The 17,778-nt window shown below is 39.2% G+C and overlaps 1 protein-coding gene across 2 annotated transcripts; it reads left to right on the plus strand.

The window, feature by feature from the left end:
- Positions 1-8,689: 8,689 nt before the first annotated feature.
- On the plus strand, positions 8,690-17,555 carry casq2 (calsequestrin 2). Of its 2 annotated transcripts, none has more exons than XM_088314848.1 (11): positions 8,690-9,274; positions 11,020-11,104; positions 11,746-11,846; positions 12,465-12,576; positions 13,673-13,746; positions 13,816-13,946; positions 14,970-15,015; positions 15,102-15,156; positions 16,791-16,891; positions 16,965-17,039; positions 17,164-17,555. In XM_088314848.1, the coding sequence occupies exons 1-11, from the start codon at positions 9,038-9,040 to the stop codon at positions 17,353-17,355; spliced, it is 1,209 nt and encodes a 402-aa protein (XP_088170974.1). In that variant the 5' UTR covers positions 8,690-9,037; the 3' UTR covers positions 17,356-17,555. The 2 variants fall into 2 exon arrangements, with proteins under 2 accessions (XP_088170974.1, XP_088170975.1); XM_088314849.1 differs by lacking the exon at positions 8,690-9,274 and adding an exon at positions 10,386-10,555.
- Positions 17,556-17,778: the final 223 nt, after the last annotated feature.

A 17,778-nucleotide genomic window follows, 5' to 3' on the forward strand; every position in this document is an offset into this window, starting at 1 on the left:
TGTTTTTTGTGATAGTTACAAATATGGTAATCACATTAGAAGCAACTGAGGTATGAACCAAGAGCGATTCTACCATCCGGTAAAAAAAAAAGTAATGGCTTATTTAACCCCCTTCAAAAACAGTAGTCCTTTAATATATGCAAAGAACACTCGTCGATTTCCTTTCTTTGCCAGAACCAAACTGGTCCATTTACATGCCCCATTTTGGGGGGTTTTTGGCAATCAAAACACATGCTTCCCAAAACGCGAACAATGTATCGCCACGCACCGCCGAGATGTTTCGCCCAATAACGCAACACAATGGCAGTTGAGCAGCTCACCGGACAATCAACAACGCATTACAGAGGCGACTGGCGATTCCTCGTTCTTCATATGACGTCATTCCCGAAGAATATTGGGGATTGGCCGAACAAAAGCATTTTCGTTGTTAGTTTTGTTTGTTGCCATAGGTCGAACTATCAATGTAGGACGTTTGCGTTAAAAAAAAAATTTTTTTAAATAATGTGAGTATTCTTAATATACATTTATTGCTCAAAATAGGGTGGGTCACGCTTAGGTGAAACTTGCACTTTAACTGCAAGTACCACCATAATGACTAATGTTGAATTTGAGCACCGTTTAAAAATTTTAAAATGACACAGTTTAAATATTTTGCACCCAAGTTTAATAAAACTTTTTTTTATTTTAAAAACAGTTCTTAAAGATTAAATGCACAAAGTTAAATACGACTATAAACTTTGAGAAGGTGAAGGAAAATACAGTTAAATCTTCAGAAGTCCATTCATCCATTTTCTATACCACTTAACCTGTTGAATGAAGCGGGGAACTGGAGTCTATTCAAGCTAAACTGACATGAGGCAAAAGGCACACTGGTCACCTGTAAATCACAAATCAAATACAGTATAGGTCGCTTTATGGATCGTGTGGTCGCTAAGTGGCAAATCATGAGAAATCCAAGTAACTGAAAATATCCTTGCACAGCTTCCAATTCAAACCAAATGAGTCATTTTGTTGCCACGTCCAACATCCAACGATGTAGTTTTGCGTTTCTGTTGCTTTTGACGAGGATTACATAAAACCTTGGCAAGGTTTTATTAATCTGTTCAAATACAGAAGTGGATCGGCTGATTGCACCCTTCTTTACCCAGGACGCAGCCAACCGAGAAGCCTCCAGTTCACGACCTCACTTGATCTCTTCTCGATTATGTACTTTTATTATCTTCACATGTGAGGTGACATTTGAAGAAGAATCTTGACCTGACCTGAGTTGCCATTTAGTCGGTGACTCATGACAAAACTGTCCAGTGACTTGTGGGCACATGCTAACTTAATGCAGCTTGTTCTTACTCAGAAGCACAAGGAACACATAGTTTATATTCTGTTTTTATTACACTTTAGTGCCCCCCACGCCCTTCTCCTTGAAAGGTTTAAAGCAAATAAAAATACCACTTTTTTTTTTTTTTTTTTAAATCTAAACCTTCAACTTCCTCCTTCCAGTGCGGAAATTCCAAGACGATGACCACATGAGCGGCACTGTGGACGATTGGTTAGCACGATGGCCTCACAGTGCAGAGGTCGTGGGTTCGATCCCGGCTCCGGCCATCCTGTGTGCATGTTCTCCCCGTGCCTGCGTGGGTTTCCTCCGGGTACTCCGGTTTCCTCCTAGATTCCAAAAACATGCATCGCAGGCCGATTGAACACTCTAAATTGCCCCTAGGTATGAGTGTGAGCGCGGATGGTTGTTCGTCTCTGTGTGCCCTGCGATTGGCTGGCAACCAGTTCAGGGTGTCCCCCGCCTACTGCCCGAAGATAGCTGGGATAGGCTCCAGCACCCCCCGTGGCCCTAGTGAGGAGAAGCCGTACAGATAATGGATGGATGGATGACCACATGATTTATTCAAAAAACAAGCCAACAATCAACCGAAGTGACAAAATAGCCGCTCTTTGAGCTGGCTAACTGCGATTTTTATGGCTACATTTCTATTCCGCAATAGCAATATTAATCAAAATGCCGTGATTCAACTCGTAGGCCTGCATAGAACATATTCTTGTTCAGATTTTTTGGGGGTTGACTTCCCCTTTAAGAAGTATATTCTATTTTCTTCAAAATGTTGGCTGAGGTATATCACATTGTTCTGGAGAGGGTCACAAGTCACGACATTTTTTTTGTAAAAAAAAAAATACTATCGTCAACAATGCCCTATTGTAACACAACATTTCTGTTTAAGACCTCAGGAAGGTCGGTTGTGCTCGTATTCCCGCATGGAGCATTATGTCTTCCTTTGACTGGCTTTCATTTTGACTAAATTCACAGTCACTCAGCACAGCACCTCTCCTACGCGTTTTAACCTCCGCCCTCCCTCGCTCCCTGGTTCTGTGTCTCTCTCAAGAGGAAACGGCATGATATTGTCCTGGTGGAAAACTACTGGCATTCAGGGCCAAGCTTTGTTCATTGTCTCGTGTTGGACGGGCCCAAAAACACGGAGCGTCTTCTGTGACGAATGCAGCTAAGCACTTCATGCTCTTATACAAGTGATTTTATTAGTCAGGGCTCGTAATCAAGCTGTATAAACTTCGGAAGTAACCAAAAAAAAAAAAATCAGTGTGGAGATTATTATCGGTTTACAAAGTAAAATCACTCAAGGCGACGCGTTTTCCTTGCCTGAAGGCCCAATAAGTGGGATTTTTTTTTCATCACAGGGGGTGGAGATATTTCTTTTTAAAGGAATTGAGGCACTGCTTGTTGTTATGCCGATTACCAAATTCAATGATTTATAGATGGATTGTTAAGATTGTGAGACCGTTTGGTCTAATTCCTCGTGACAAAAGGAGGCTGCACGAGCAACATTTAGCGGCTTCTCATGCATCAGTTCCACCACAAGCCACATTTTTATTCATCAAACCAGACAAGGGAGCAAATCGTAGTTTGGATCAAAACAAAAACAGGAACCACAAACAGAACCGAGGTTAAAATGGCAATTGACTCTTCAATCAGATTATGTTCTCAGCCAGACATCAATTTTTAATCTGGTGGGGAAGTCTTGGCGGCTATTAGGTTACCAAGCAACAGCTCCAGATTCTCTTGGGGAACCACATGGTTCCCAAAGGTGGATGAGATGTGTACATTAGGTTAACATAACATTCATCCACAGAGGTGAGGAACACCCTGCACTGATCACCAGCTAATCACAGAGCACATGCAGCGCTAGTCCGAAATTTTGGAAGCAGCGTTTTTTTCATGTTTCCAAAAATGTATCAATTGTACATTAATAATGAAGCCATTGACATGAATAAATCTTGTTGATTTGTAACAGGGTTTGATTAGGAAGCAGGCCAATTAGTCGCATCGTCACATGCAGTGTGAATTTGAGATTGTCCTCAAGCTTCTCCCGGAACTTGGAGTTCGGTCAAGAGTGTGGCAACGAAAGGACGACTTTCATCCTTCAGAAAACACTTTTATTTATGGGAGTGGTGAATCCGTGGCCAACATATATTTGCCTCATTCACCAAAAAAAAACAAAAAAAAAACACCTCTAGACAAAGTGCTGTGAAATCGTGCTCGTGAATCTATTTAATAACTCCTTGATAGCAAGAGAGAATGTGCAAATATAAAGTGAGCAGGAAACGCAATCTCAGGGAGATGCCGCATATTGCATGAGGATCAATCTCACACTTCCTTTCTAAACTTAAGATAACAACGAGGCACAGGTGTTCAATTCCTGATTATGCATTTTGTCCATATGCCAAATTAGTTTGACAAAATATGTCTCGTTAGTTGTTCACGAAGCAAAACAAGTCTTTATCTCTATCTCATGGGGACTATGAACTCATAACTTGCGAATATAGGTGAAGGTGAATGGAAAACTTAAAGACACGTGAGTGATGCCTCAGGTTACAACAAAGTCTGTTTATGTTTCATCTGTCTGATGTTTGGACCCTTATCTTATCATTTTCTTTTGTCTTCTTGACCCATCAGATTGGCCCTGACTGCCTGATGGATGAGCTTGACATGACCAGTTAGTTCAATTCAGATGTATTTGCATCGTGCCAATTCACAACAGAAGTTATGTCACGGCACTTTTCTCAGAACACATTCTCCTCAACTAAAGCCGGGCACCAAAAGATAGAGCACGGGTGTGCAAACTTTTTGATTGGCGGGCCACAATGGGCTCTAAAATTTGACAGCGGGACCTGACCAGGAGCAGATGGATGAAGTGTTTTGGTAACCTCACCTCATCGGAGGAAAAAAATACATTTAATTTAAAAATTTGAAAGTGAACAAAAGCATTACAACAGTATATATGTCTTTGAAAAAACACAGTATTTAGGAAATAAAACATTAACAAGGTTTATTCATTTAATTTTTTTTCAAGTTCGGCGGGCCGGATTAAAACGTATAACGGGCCGTATGTGGCCCCCGGGCCGTAGTTTGCCCAGGGCTGCTGTACATGGTTTTCATTGAAATAACTAAATTTACACATTTAAAGTTATTTAGCTGTTAGAGGAATCAGATCACTCCAGATTGTTGTCTTCCATTCTTAATGATTAGCATAGCATAGCTAATTAGCTTGACAGAGATATTAAAATCGATATTAATAAAAGTAGCTTTTTGTTGCTATGCTCAATTACTCTAAAACTATATTTGAAAAAAAAAAATCATGCTGGACATTAACACAGTTAAGTGTTGAAATGAAAAGTCTGTTGACGATTGGCCATCATGTCATCACACACGTTTAGCTGTGTTAGCATACTGACCATCGTGTCTTTTTTCAGGTGTTTTCACCCTCATTGAAGGTAAAAGGCGGAGCTGGGTGAGGGAGTGGAAGCACATGTGGAAAAGTACAAGGAATCATCCCCATCTTAGGCGAAGAAAGTGACGGCTCATTGGGATCACTGCATTGTGTTTCGGGTTAAGCGCTTGCCATTCCCGAATGAGCAGGAGAACAAATAAGGGAGAAACAAACTGAGATGTATGCCGCTTACATCAAATGTGTTGATTAATGCACGTTTATGTAACACGCCACTTGATGAACCATCTGCTCTTTTTCTGCAAATGTCAGCTTTGCCTCGGTGGTTGCGTTGTTGTCGTCTTGTGTGATGACAGGCGTTCAAACGGGCTCGCGTGTTATGTCACAGTGCCGCCGGTTTGTTGAGCCCCTCAGTGTGTTTGGACCTTGCTTGGCTCGGAACACCACACCAGCGCTGACTTGGCATTTGCATCACATGACACGTTTGTTGTCATTTGAGTTCTTTTTATTTTAAATATTGAATGCAATGCAATCTCAAGCCTTGATTTGTTTGTATAGGCACACAAATTACACATTAAAATTTTTGGTCATTTAAGTGAATTGAACTACAGATAAATGCAACTGAATTGTAATTAATGGTACCTTCACAGATGCGCAAGTTACACACACCCACATAACATTGCAGATGCTGGCTTTTGAACCATCTTTTAAATTATTTACATTTATACAATTTGGACTGGAGTCAATTAAGGATTTTCACTTTTCTTGACAGGTCTCTGTTTCCTGGTTCTGGCTTAATTGATTTTATTATTGGCTTGAAAAGTGCTTTGGCTGTTTGTCCTTTTCTGGACCAGTCCCGGTGTCCTTTCGACAGGCATTGTGGTGTGTTGTAACATCGTTTTGGTCAGTGGGAGACAACAACAAAATTCCTGAGGTTAAAAAAAAAACAATTTGTAATACTATTAAGAAGCCATGACACTTGAATGACCAGACCTGAAAAAACTTGACCAGAAATCAGTTGTTAGATTTCCTGTGCCGGATTTAGGATTAGTTGACACCGACACACTCATGTTGTGTTTGATTTAGGATTACAAGAACCATGCAGTGTGCCAAAAAAGTCACATTTATTTGCTGGATTTTTATTGGCTCTGGCCATCCGACCACCACTCCTTTAGAATGTGGAATTTTCCAAGCTGTGAGTTCATGTACACTTATAGCTCATGTCCCTGTTTGCCTATGTTTAGCCCACACACACACACACACACACACACCCACATATCTCTCTCTCTCTCTCTCTCTCTCTCTATATATATATATATATATATATATATATATATTTTTTTTTTTTTTTTTTTTTTTCAGATGATTATATTTTCAGATGATTGTTGTTGTGTATCTGTTGCTTGATGGTTATGATATTATGTTTATCCAATCAGAAGCAGAGGGCGGGCAAACTGCTGTTACTCTCAGTCACACTCAAGACCCTTTCTTTACTCAGACACACACGCACACGCACACACGCACCCGCACACGCAAATCAATTTACAAGCCTTCTTGCCTGCAAAATTGAGCAAGTGTCCTTGAGCAAGTGTGTGGCTTGATGCGTTAGTGCAAAACAAGACCGAGTGTTCCACAACGTGCCTTAACTATATGCCACAGTGTGAGGTCATTTGTTTGCACCTTTTGCCTGGGGGAACATTCAGAGCAAGGAAGACATGGTCAAATTTGAACATTCTCTTGTTTCGGGCTCCCCCTATAGGTACATTTAGCTCATTAAAAAAAAAAACGCCAATGGAGTCAGTGTGTAATTTGTCATTAATTTATTCATTCATCATATTTAATTATTTAATTCTGTTTTAACACATTTATTGATACTTATGTATTTGTTATTTTAGCATTGCATTGCGCGTTTTCATTTATTTAGTGAAAATGTCAACTTTAATGTATTTTAATTTATAAACTGTCCGTTGGTCTTTTATTTACTCACATTTAACAAAAGTCACAATTATGATATATTGGTTGTATATATATATATATATATATATCTGCATGCATACACACACGTGATTTCCCATTTTTGATACTGTCCATTCATTTATCACAAATCCTGCACTTAAGTGTCTTGAAAAACTTTCCTTGTTTGTCTTCCATCCTAGGGCTGTGTTTTGGATCATCACCATGACAACAGGAGGAGCAATAGGACAGCTGGATGTGACCCAGATGGAAAAGATCCTCTGGAGTGTCATCGGGTATTTGTATTTGTCAGGATCACATGTTTGATGAATGTGAGAGCGGCGCTGCGACGTTCAACAAATGAAGTCAAACTGGGGCGGAGCTTCAGATTTAGGATGTGCAGGTGTACCTAATGTTATGGCCATCGAGTGGAAGACAGTCCTTGAACTTTTTGAATGTGCCTTGACTTGAGAGGAGATGAAGCTCAAACAGAGCCCGTTAATGTTGTTAGTCGCGCTAAGTGAAAATGTCTGCTGTGGAAAACAGCTTCGTTTGGTTTCCTTCTTTGGAGTCGATCAAGTGTTGCTTTCTGCTTGTTTATGAATCTTGTTGCCTTCACTTTTGTCTTTGTTATTTTTTCCCCTGCTTATTTGTGAAACGTGTTGTCCTCTTTTTTTATCATCAAAGGTTTGTTTTCTGTTGTGGGCCATGTTGCTTTCATTTTTGTCTTCAGCGTTATTTGTGTGATTTTTCTGCCTTCATTTTTGTCTTTCGTATGTTGAAATCAAGCGCTCTTGGATTGAGATCATTGGGAGTGATTTGGGTGTTGAAAGTTGTTGCAATTACAGCCCTCTAAAAATCCTTTTTGTGGGTCTTGTTAAAGTTTATTGCTAGAAATTCTTTTGCGGCTTGCTTGTGGGTCTTGGTGCCATCACTTTTGTCTTACGTTTGTTTGTTGGTGTTCTTTTTGTCTTTATTTCTGTCTTGATGCCTTCACCTTTGTCCTCATTATTGTCTGTGCATCATTTTGCTTTTGTTTTCATCTTTAGTATGGCTTTTTCGGCTTTCTCACAGTCCTTACTTTTGTCCACAGTATTTTGATTTATTTATTTTTTTTGCTTATCTTTGGGTCTGTTTGCCTTTGGTTGTTTTTTCCCCCCTAGGCGTGCTTCTTCCTCCATTCAATTTTATCTTTAGTATTTCTTTTCTGTTTGTGAGTCTTTTTGTCTGCACTTTCTCCTCAGTATTTTTTTCTTATGTTTGTTCCTTGTTGCCTTCACTTTTGCCTTCAATTGTTTTTTTCCCTCGGTGCGCTTTTTCCGATGTTTTCATTTTCATCTTCAGTATTTCTTTCCTGGTTGTGAGACTTTTTGCCTTCACTTTTGTTTTCAATATATTTTTACCATGGTTTTGTCTCTTCTGCTTTGACTTCATCTTTGGTCTTTATTTTATTTTTTGCTTGTTTTTCATTTTTGCTACCTTCACATTTATCTTCACCATTTGAGTGTCTTGTTTGTTCCCTTCCCCATCTCAAATGTTATTTGTGGCCTTTTCTGTCTTCACTTAAGTGTTTGGAAAGTGGAAAGGATTCTCTCTTGGGTTGAGATCAGGGGACTGAAGATTCCATTTTCTTGCCTTCTTTAAGTCCCTAGTCGCTTTCACAATATGTTTATTGTCAGTATCCGTCAACCTCTTACAGTATTAGTAGTATAGAACATTCATGGCTTTTTAAGACATTTTGTGGCAAAATCCTTCCTCACAGAACCCCAAAATAATTACAAAATCGTCGCAGGTGTTCAAGTTGCCCTTTTGCACAAACCTGTTGGCAGATATGTGCTGTCACCTTAAATACTCTGCCGTTATCTCCTCAAGGCGCTAAATCACACATCTACTTTGTTTTTGGTTCTCTCCCAAAATAACCAACCCACCCCTAAAGCTCGACATCACGGTCATCCAGCCGTCCAGCCGCCTCTCTCACTCGGACATTTATTTTTAGCCTTCAAACAACTGCTCTCCTAAAAATGGGCCTACCCTGCACGGGCGGAGGTGGAGCACTGCTATGTATGGCTTTCCTTCTTCTCGATCTCTCTCCTTCGCAGGCCGGGCTGTGCGTTCCTCTGTCGAGGCGTGAAGGAGCGAGAGGAACAGGCGGAAATAAAGGATGCACGGAAAAGTGGGATTTCTTAGGATAACTCGGGACCACTGATGGACATTTTTCTTGAACCTTCACGCTTCCTCTCGTAACCTCTCTAGGGGCCCACGTGACCTTTGCGACTTACAACTCAAAGCATACTTCTGGGACTTTTTGGAGCTCGCGGACGGCATAGCTGAGGAGCATGCTCTCCCTCTGGTTGTTCCTGCTCCCGTGCCTGGGCCTGGTGCCCTTGGCCCCGGCTGAGAAGGGCCTGGAGTTCCCGCAGTACGACGGCAAAGACCGCGTTCTCGACATCAACGACAAGAACTACAAGAAGGCCTTGAAGCAGTACAACATGCTGTGTCTGTTCTACCACGAGCCCGTGGCGGATGGCAAGGAGCAGCAGAAACAACACCAGATGACCGAGCTGGTGCTGGAGGTTCGAGGAATGAAGCATGATGATCATTTTAAATAAACCTAAATATATAACACTCAAATGTATACATTAGGGATGAATCATGATGTTTCCCGCCTTTATTCACTGATTGTATTGCAAATCAATAGGCAACAATCAAATGAAAAATTCAAACTGTAATACAGCACGCCTACTCAATAATTTATGTTCAAGTACACGCTGACACCTGAAGGCCACATTGTTGCATCCGGAGGAGGGCGTCAAGTTGCAGCAAGGCTCAAACAGACCACTAGATGCCCCTCTACTAATATCATGAGCTTTGAATTGCTTCACATTGCAATCTTTGCAAAGCGTCAGTACAATGCAGTAATGATGATAATGTAATAACATGATTTTAGTACATGAATAACTGTATTTGCATTTAATTTCTTTAAATCTGTCTATTGTATGAACACAGGGCTGTTTTCAAATTAATTTATTTACTGTAATTGCAATTTATTTCATTCAATTTCACTTTATTTATTCAAATTTTATTTGATTTTAGACAATTTAATTTACTTTTGTTTACATTCCAGGTCTAACTTTTATAACTTAATAATAATAACTTTAATAGTAACAATATAACAATAATATTTAATAATAATACATATTTATCATAATATTTATACATAAATATTTAATTATTTAACATGCAATAATAATAATAATAATAATGAAAATAATAATAATAATAACTTTATTACTTAATGTAATTTCAAAAATATATGTTGTTTAAATATATTTTATTTCATTTTACTTTGAGTTCAGTTCTGTTCTTCTTGAGAGTTCAGAAGTTTATTTAATTTAATCCCCGTTTGAAGCATACACTGTTGGAAACAATGTGCACAATGCATCTCATGTTACACACAGAACAGTCCTGACCTCTCACTTCAATGTTGACTTTAATCCCATGCCAGCAATGCACACTTGATATTCGCCAGCGCTCAAAAAAAAATCCTTGCAATAATATGTTGTATGTGCCTTGAACAGTCTAAAGTGGACATTCTGCGTAATGTGTTTGTGGAATATGAGATAAGCAGCACGGCCAATCACCTGTTTTCTGAAGCTGATCCATGATTGGTTGTTATTTGACCCCTGAGCAACTGTGACGTCATTTTCAGGCAACAGCAAGTGGCAAAATGGCCGCCCCCTGAGATGGCTAAAAACGGAAATATTTTGCTCATATTCCACAAACACAATATCAATTGGAATGCCGTGTTTCGACTCGTCGGGCTGCGTAGTACATATTGGTGTTATTTTTTGGGGGTAGGTGACTTTCACTTTAATAAAGTAAAGTGCTTTGTTATAGCTCCAGCTGTTGTGAAATGTGCTGTATAAGTAAAGTTGAACTGTGTATCTTTAATTTGGGGTTCAATGCAAGAGACGATATTTCTGTAAACGCGCTGTGCGGGAAAGTCAACTGTCACAAATGAGTGAGGGACAGAAATGCAGCCCTACTGTACTGCCATTTATTATCCGAATGTGTGATCCAAATATAAATCACCATGTCAGAGCGGGATCGTTCACATCGGAACAACTGCCACGCTCTTACTTTTGTGCTATCTTTAAAACAATCTGACTAATTATGTAAGTAAGTCTCTATGCCCTCCTGGGTACAACAATCTCCCCTTCATCTTCACACTAAGTGGCTGCACCAAGTCATTAAAAGACCATTAAATGGCATTTCCAATTCATCTCATGCTTTTTATTTGCTTGTGGTAAATGTGCAGCTCGTGGCCCAGGTCATGGAGGACAAGGACATCGGCTTTGGAATGGTAGATTCACAAAAAGACGCCAAGGTGTCGAAGAAACTAGGCGAGTATAAACCATGTCAAAGAGTGATCATTTCATAAATATGATGCAGTTGTTTGTTTATTGTTTCCCTAACCCTCACTGACTACATGGCGGTGTTTGTAAATTGTCAACATTATACAATAATAATAACAATGATCATTGTCACAATAGTACACGATCAGGATATATGAATTGATCACTGACCAACAAGTTGGGGAAAAGTATTTGGAGTATATGAACACATTGTGTCATTTTCAATCATTGAATTCAATTACATTAAAAAAAAAAAAGGTTCATTTTATTTATTTATTTTTTTACTTAATTGTATTTAAGTTTTTTTAATGTAGGTTTTCCGTACATTAAAGTTCCGTCAGTTTTAAAGCTAAAAACACCAAACGGTTTTACTGTTTTAATAATATGATCAAGAACAAATTTTCTTTGAATGGAACAGTTTTTAATAATGTTTGCTCTGTTGTTGTCAAAACAGCAATTAAACATTTTAAATCATTTAATGTAACGTGTTTTACTTGGTTTTATCTGTTTTTTTTTAATGTTTTTTTTTCCAGTTCTGTAAATCTTTGTGTTTCATATGTGAGCAAGACATTTTTCATTATTTTGTTTCATTTGATTTTCTTTTCTATTTGATCCGTTTGCTGTGTCAGGCCTGGAGGAGGAAGGCAGCGTGTATGTGTTCAAGGCCGACCGTGTGATTGAGTTTGACGGTTGGCTCTCTGCCAACACTCTGGTGGAGTTCTTATTGGATGTAAGTTCAACCAATCACGAGTCCTAATTTCAAACCATACTTTGTAACCCAATCCCCATCTTTGAAATCCTACTTTAAAACTCTAACCCTGACTCGAAACACTTATTTGAAACCCTAGTCCAGTTCTTGAAACCCTAATTTGAAACTCTAGCCTTCTATTAAATCCTTAACCCTGGTTTCAAATCCTGATTTAAAATCCAAATTTGAAGACATAATTCTGGAATGCAACCCTAATTTAGAACCCCAATTTAAAATTATAATCCTGATTTGAAACCCCAATTTAAAATTCTAACCCTCATTTGGAGTCCTAATTTAAAACCCCTAACTGTCTTGAAACCCTAACCCAAATATGGATGTCTAATTCTGGCTTGAAACCATATTTTAAAACCCTACTTTGAACCGTCTAGCCCACTTCTTGAAACCCTATTGTGAAACCCTAATCAGAAACCATAACACTGTCTTCAAACTCTAATGCAAGAACACCGGCTTGAAACCCTCATTTAAAACATCAACCATGACTTGACACTAGACGGAGTGAGTTCATTAAACTTTCATCCAACCACAATACCATGTACCCCCAAAATGACCGCCGTCCCTGAAATGTTTGTCCTCTCACAGGTGATGGAGGAGCCTGTGGAAGTGATAGACAACGCTCTGGAGCTGAGGGCCTTCGACAGAATGGAGGAGGACATCCGTGTCATCGGTTACTTCAAGGGCGAGGACTCAGAGCGTGAGGGACAAAACAAGTTCTTGTTTTATAATTGAAAAAAAATGCGTGGAATTGTGGCAGTTGTCAAAAGGGCTCAATCTTAATGAGATCGAATGGCAAAGAAAAACAGCAATGTTACAAACAAGCAAGCAACAGCCATAGCTTTGTCCAATAAAAAAAAAGCGCTTTACCGCCATCGTGTGGCATATATAGGAAATTACAGACCATTTGGAGTTAGCATCAAATACCACGTAAAAAAAAACAACTTTTTTAAACAGCAATTTAAGGTGGAAAAATTTATTGTTAAATATATAAATTATCGACATTTATGCCATCAGTGTTATTTAGCACAAAAAAACAAGCAAGTTGTTGCCTCCAAAATAATAAATTGAAGTTTAATACAGGGCGCAACAATTCTGTTAAATCTTGTTTCTTTCTTATGAAAAGTAATTTTTTCTCAGCAGGTCAACTTAAAATATTTAGTTGAATTGCCCATCTTAACATTTTACAGAAGGTTGTAAAATTCAAATTTTGAGTTCTGCCAACTTTTTTTATTTTTTTTTAATTTATTTATTTATTTTTTGTACTACCAAAAGAGCCCAATAAGGAATATGATAAAAGTATATAGCAACATCAACAGAAAAATGTCTTTCCATTTAGTATAAAATGTAGACAGGAGAGAAAGAAAACCTTTCCATCTCTTGAATCGGGTGTGGATCATCGTGATAATTCCATTGAAAAAAAAAAAACATTTTGTGTCGGGTGTATTTCTGACATATTGACCGGCCGTAGTAATTTTACCCAGTCGACGTTTTTCTTTGCCTGCCACTGACCACGACAATGTCTTGGTGCCTCTGTGTCTCCGCTTTCAATTAAAGGAACACAGTGCTCCCTCATCAGAGCAATTTTGCCGCCTCATCTCAACGGATTTGCGGCTCCCATTTTTATCCCGCCTCCCCAGCGCAGCTGCTGTCACATCCGTGACCCCATAACCAACCATGTGTGGGAGCGAAAAGCCCCGCTCAAAGTTCATCTATTTCCGACTTGTCGACGTGAAAATGTCACACGTGTGATGGCGGAGGATGCTTGTGAGATAATGCTCTTGTCGCATCTTTAGATTACGATGCCTTCAAGGAGGCGGCCGAGCAGTTTCAACCCTACATCAAGTTCTTTGCCACCTTTGACAAATCGGTGAGTGAAGCGCGCAAACATTTCGTCTGCCTGGTGCCACGTGTGGTTTGAATGTATTCGTCACTTCAGGTGGCCAAAGAGCTGACGCTGAAGCTGAACGAGGTGGACTTCTATGAGCCCTTCATGGAGGAGCCCGTCACCATCCCGGGAAAACCTCACTCCGAGGACGACCTGGTTGACTTCATCAATGAGCACAGACGGTAAACAAACAGGAAGAGCCTCCTTATGTGTACTTTCACTTTTATGGTAATATTAATAACACTCGGGTGCGTTCTTGTCCGGTTGAACGAGACGAGCAATTTACGAAAATGACAGGCGTTCACTTTTGTGCAAAAAACATTTCAGCAAGGAGGAGTTTATTAGAGATGGGACACGCCACGCCGGTGACATTAAAAACCAACACCGTGCCGAGCATTTTTTACAAGCAAGATGTGGGAGATGAGGTCAGTTGTCCAAGGGATGTTCTGTGCCGCCTCTCAAACCTCCATCACCCCCGGCGCAGGCAGTGGCATGTTGCTCGTTTTGTTCATAATGCGAGCGAAGTCCAAGCTTGTATTTTAAACCGCTGAGTCACCAGACTAAAGGAGCACGCAGTTTAGTCCAAAGTTGACAATGGTGACATTTAGCGAATGTTTAATGAACATGGCAGACTTGGTGTTAGCCTGAATTTTCTTATTTTTAGTCCGAAATATTGCAAAAATAGAAAGTTATAGAAAGTGACTTAGTTCATAACTCAATAATTCATCAAATAAATCATGTTTAATGTCGTTTTTGTCAATTGTGATAATATTTTCTATTATAATATTTCTAAATATTTATAGTAATATTTCCCCCCTTTCAATGAAAATCATGGTTTAAAAAAAAAAAAAAAAAAGAGAATACATATGGGGCAATGCCAACTTTTCTTACATCCATCCATTCATCCATTATCTGAACCGCTTTTCCTCAGGAGGGTCACTTGCATACTGGCGCCATTTATGGGCAGTCGGCGGCGTACACCCTGGACCGGTTGCCAGCCTTCACGTCTTTATTATTATTATTTATCAAATACAGATATCATCATGCAAATATGCTTGTGAGCAGACTATTTTCTACATCTGACACTTAGAAAGTGCAGTTTTACTGTGCGGTGGTAAAAGAAAAGCAACACACTTTACAGTACATCCAAATGACTCAACTAAATGTTTGCTTTTCATCACTCAGTGTCGTTTGTGTGTCTTCAGGCCCACTTTGAGGAAGCTGCGTGCAGAGGACATGTTTGAGACCTGGGTAAGCTGCGATGGAACGCGACAGCTTTTTACAACGTCGCATTCCCGTCCCCCTGCTTTTTCTTGACATATTTGGTTTGTTTTCAGGAGGATGACATCGAGGGCATCCACATTGTGGCTTTTGCAGAGGAGGAGGACCCAGGTAAAATGAGTTGTCTCATAATAACATCATCAAATGTAAGGCCCTTTAGGGAATATGATTGGGCAGTTGAGCCTAATGGTACTTATATCAGATTTATTTTCTTTCTTTTTTTTTTTTTTATTCTTTTTTTTTTTTTTTGGTACAAAGCTTTACAGTGGCCATAGATTAACAGAGACCCAATTTATGGCCACAAACTTTTGTCTGCATGTTAGATATTTAATGTGGCCACAATTTACCATGTCACTTCTGGGAATATATTGGCAGCATCAGAGGGAAACTAGTTGGACTCCTCTGCCCTGCGGTCACAAATAATATTGAAAAACATTTCAGCTTTTGCAGTTGCATAATTACAATTTGATGGCTTGTTGCCATTGCTAATAAAAGAACTCAAAAGATTTCCTGTTTGGACAAATGCAGATGTTCATCATTATGGCAGTGTGACCCTTGAGCATACTAGTTTTCGTGGAAGTTGTATACTTGGGTAAAATAATTGACATCAAAGAATATTTTTTTCCAGTGTGTCTCATTTTTCTGTTTATCAGGGAAAAAAACGAATTAAATTATTCATCAATTTGTTTTATCTGCAGCATTCACTTAGAGATAAATTGATGGAATCTTTTTCAAGGGTTAAAATGGATTATATTCCATCATGTGGTATTTTATTTTATGTCTGTGGCACTCTCTTTCAACTGGTGGGTTGCAGAACCATTTTAGATCGATCGGGAACAGGTAATAAAAAAAAAAATACAGATTGACCTGAGGACCTCCAGATGTATTATTTTTGTAATGAGGCGCTCTGAAAGGAACTTTCAACATGTAAGTAGTTTAAATAGGATAAAAATCTATTTTCAGATGCTGGTTTTCAACATTATTGTTTTTCTTTTTTTATTGTTCGACAAAAGAAAATGCGGTTCCTCGTGTGGCAGCAGCCAGTTAAGTAAAGTTCCGTCTGGTCCGTATTATGGTTCAACGAATATGGATTTTTTATTTTTTATTTTTAGGTTGATGCCGATTTTGATATTTGACAGAAGAAAATTCTGATAATTGATCAATCCGTCAATTAATAAAAAAAAAAAAAATAAACTTATTTGGTTCCTTAACAATACAGACGATAAATGTATGAATTACAAAATTTGACTGTTTTACGGATTTTGAGAAAAATCTGAATTTTTTTTTTTTTTTTATGGAGAGGAATGTTTCAATGTTGGAATATTTTTCTTATGTTGTAATTAGTTCATACTGTGTTGAAAAAAATAATCAAGGGAATGAGGAGGGCGTCTTGATTGACCGGGAATTAAGTTGGCAGTGTTTCCTCCCAAAACGGCGTAAACGTCTATGAAAATGACAATAGAAAGAAAACACCAATCATGCGCACAATTAGACTGCACATGGCTCTTGAAAATTGGGCCCTCAATATCCTCACATGTTGAAATGACTCCATTTTGATGGGTGGCTCTGTCTCAAAGAAAAGTTAGCTTTCGCTACCATGGCAACTAGGTTAAAAAAATCTTTCTGTGGCGTTATGGGTCACTTCTGGGGACTCTGAGACTACCGCTAGAGCACGATATGTTCTGCCCTCTACGTCCAGACTGCAAATAAGTGTTGCAACTGGCTGAGTTTGTCATTCCTCACAGATGGTTTTGAGTTCTTGGAAATCCTGAAGGAGGTGGCCCGGGACAACACACACCTACCTGAGCTCAGCATCGTGTGGATTGACCCTGACGATTTCCCGCTGGTGAGCATCCATACAGTTTACTTGCCAACAGCAATTGGAAGATCATTTCAATTCCTAACTTGAATGCTTCTAGTTAATCCCCTATTGGGAGAAGACCTTCAAGGTGGATCTGTTCAGACCGCAGATCGGAGTCGTCAACGTTACGGATGTGAGTCCATCAAGACATGTTAGGTTTGAGTGTGTGGCATTATCAAGTAACACCGCGTGGGTGTGCGTGTGTGTGCGTGTGTGTGCGTGTGTGTGTGTGTGTGCGTGCGTGCGTGTGAGTGCAGGCCGACAGCGTGTGGATGCTGATGGACGAGCAGGAGGATCTGCCCTCGTCCCAGGAGCTGGAAGACTGGATTGAAGACGTCCTCTCTGGAAAAGTCAACACAGAGGATGACGATGACGATGAGGACGATGACGATGATGACGATGATGATGATGACGATGAGGACGACGACGACGATGATGATGATGAGTAATGTGCATCTTTGAACCAATAGATTCTCAATATCAGCAATTCCGCTTCAAAACCAGTGAACAGTTACTGTATGTAATGTGTATTTAAATACCATACATGCATTTAATACAGTAAATTGACAAGGTTGAGGTTTTGTCACATTGATCTTGACAGTCATGCATAAAATCCATCTGTTAATAAAAACACAGTAAAACAAGCAAACGGGTTTTGTTTTGTCGGCAGCGGCTAATCACTTTGGGTCTTATTATAATTATAGAACTTATTATAATTATAGAACAGCAATTTCTACAAATGAATGAATGGAAAATAATGATTAGAAAATTTAATGCTTGAAAATATCAGTACAAATTCTTTTTATTTAGCTTATTTTTTTTAACAAATGCAACTTGGACACAGCTTGTGTGACGTTATGTTCAGTAGTACA

The sequence above is a fragment of the Idiotropiscis lumnitzeri genome, chromosome 14, assembly GCF_059441095.1.
Source record: "Idiotropiscis lumnitzeri isolate Australia: NSW breed Sydney's pygmy pipehorse chromosome 14, RoL_Ilum_1.0, whole genome shotgun sequence".
Lineage (NCBI taxonomy): Eukaryota > Metazoa > Chordata > Actinopteri > Syngnathiformes > Syngnathidae > Idiotropiscis > Idiotropiscis lumnitzeri.

Bases quoted from the DNA above. Each gene is read 5' to 3' on its own strand.
- casq2 (XM_088314848.1), top strand. From the start codon at position 9,038: ATGCTCTCCCTCTGGTTGTTCCTGCTCCCGTGCCTGGGCCTGGTGCCC. The intron at 13,747-13,815 runs GTGAGTGAAGCG...TCGTCACTTCAG, and splicing joins TTGCCACCTTTGACAAATCG to GTGGCCAAAGAGCTGACGCT. The intron at 15,157-16,790 runs GTAAAATGAGTT...CATTCCTCACAG, and splicing joins TGCAGAGGAGGAGGACCCAG to ATGGTTTTGAGTTCTTGGAA.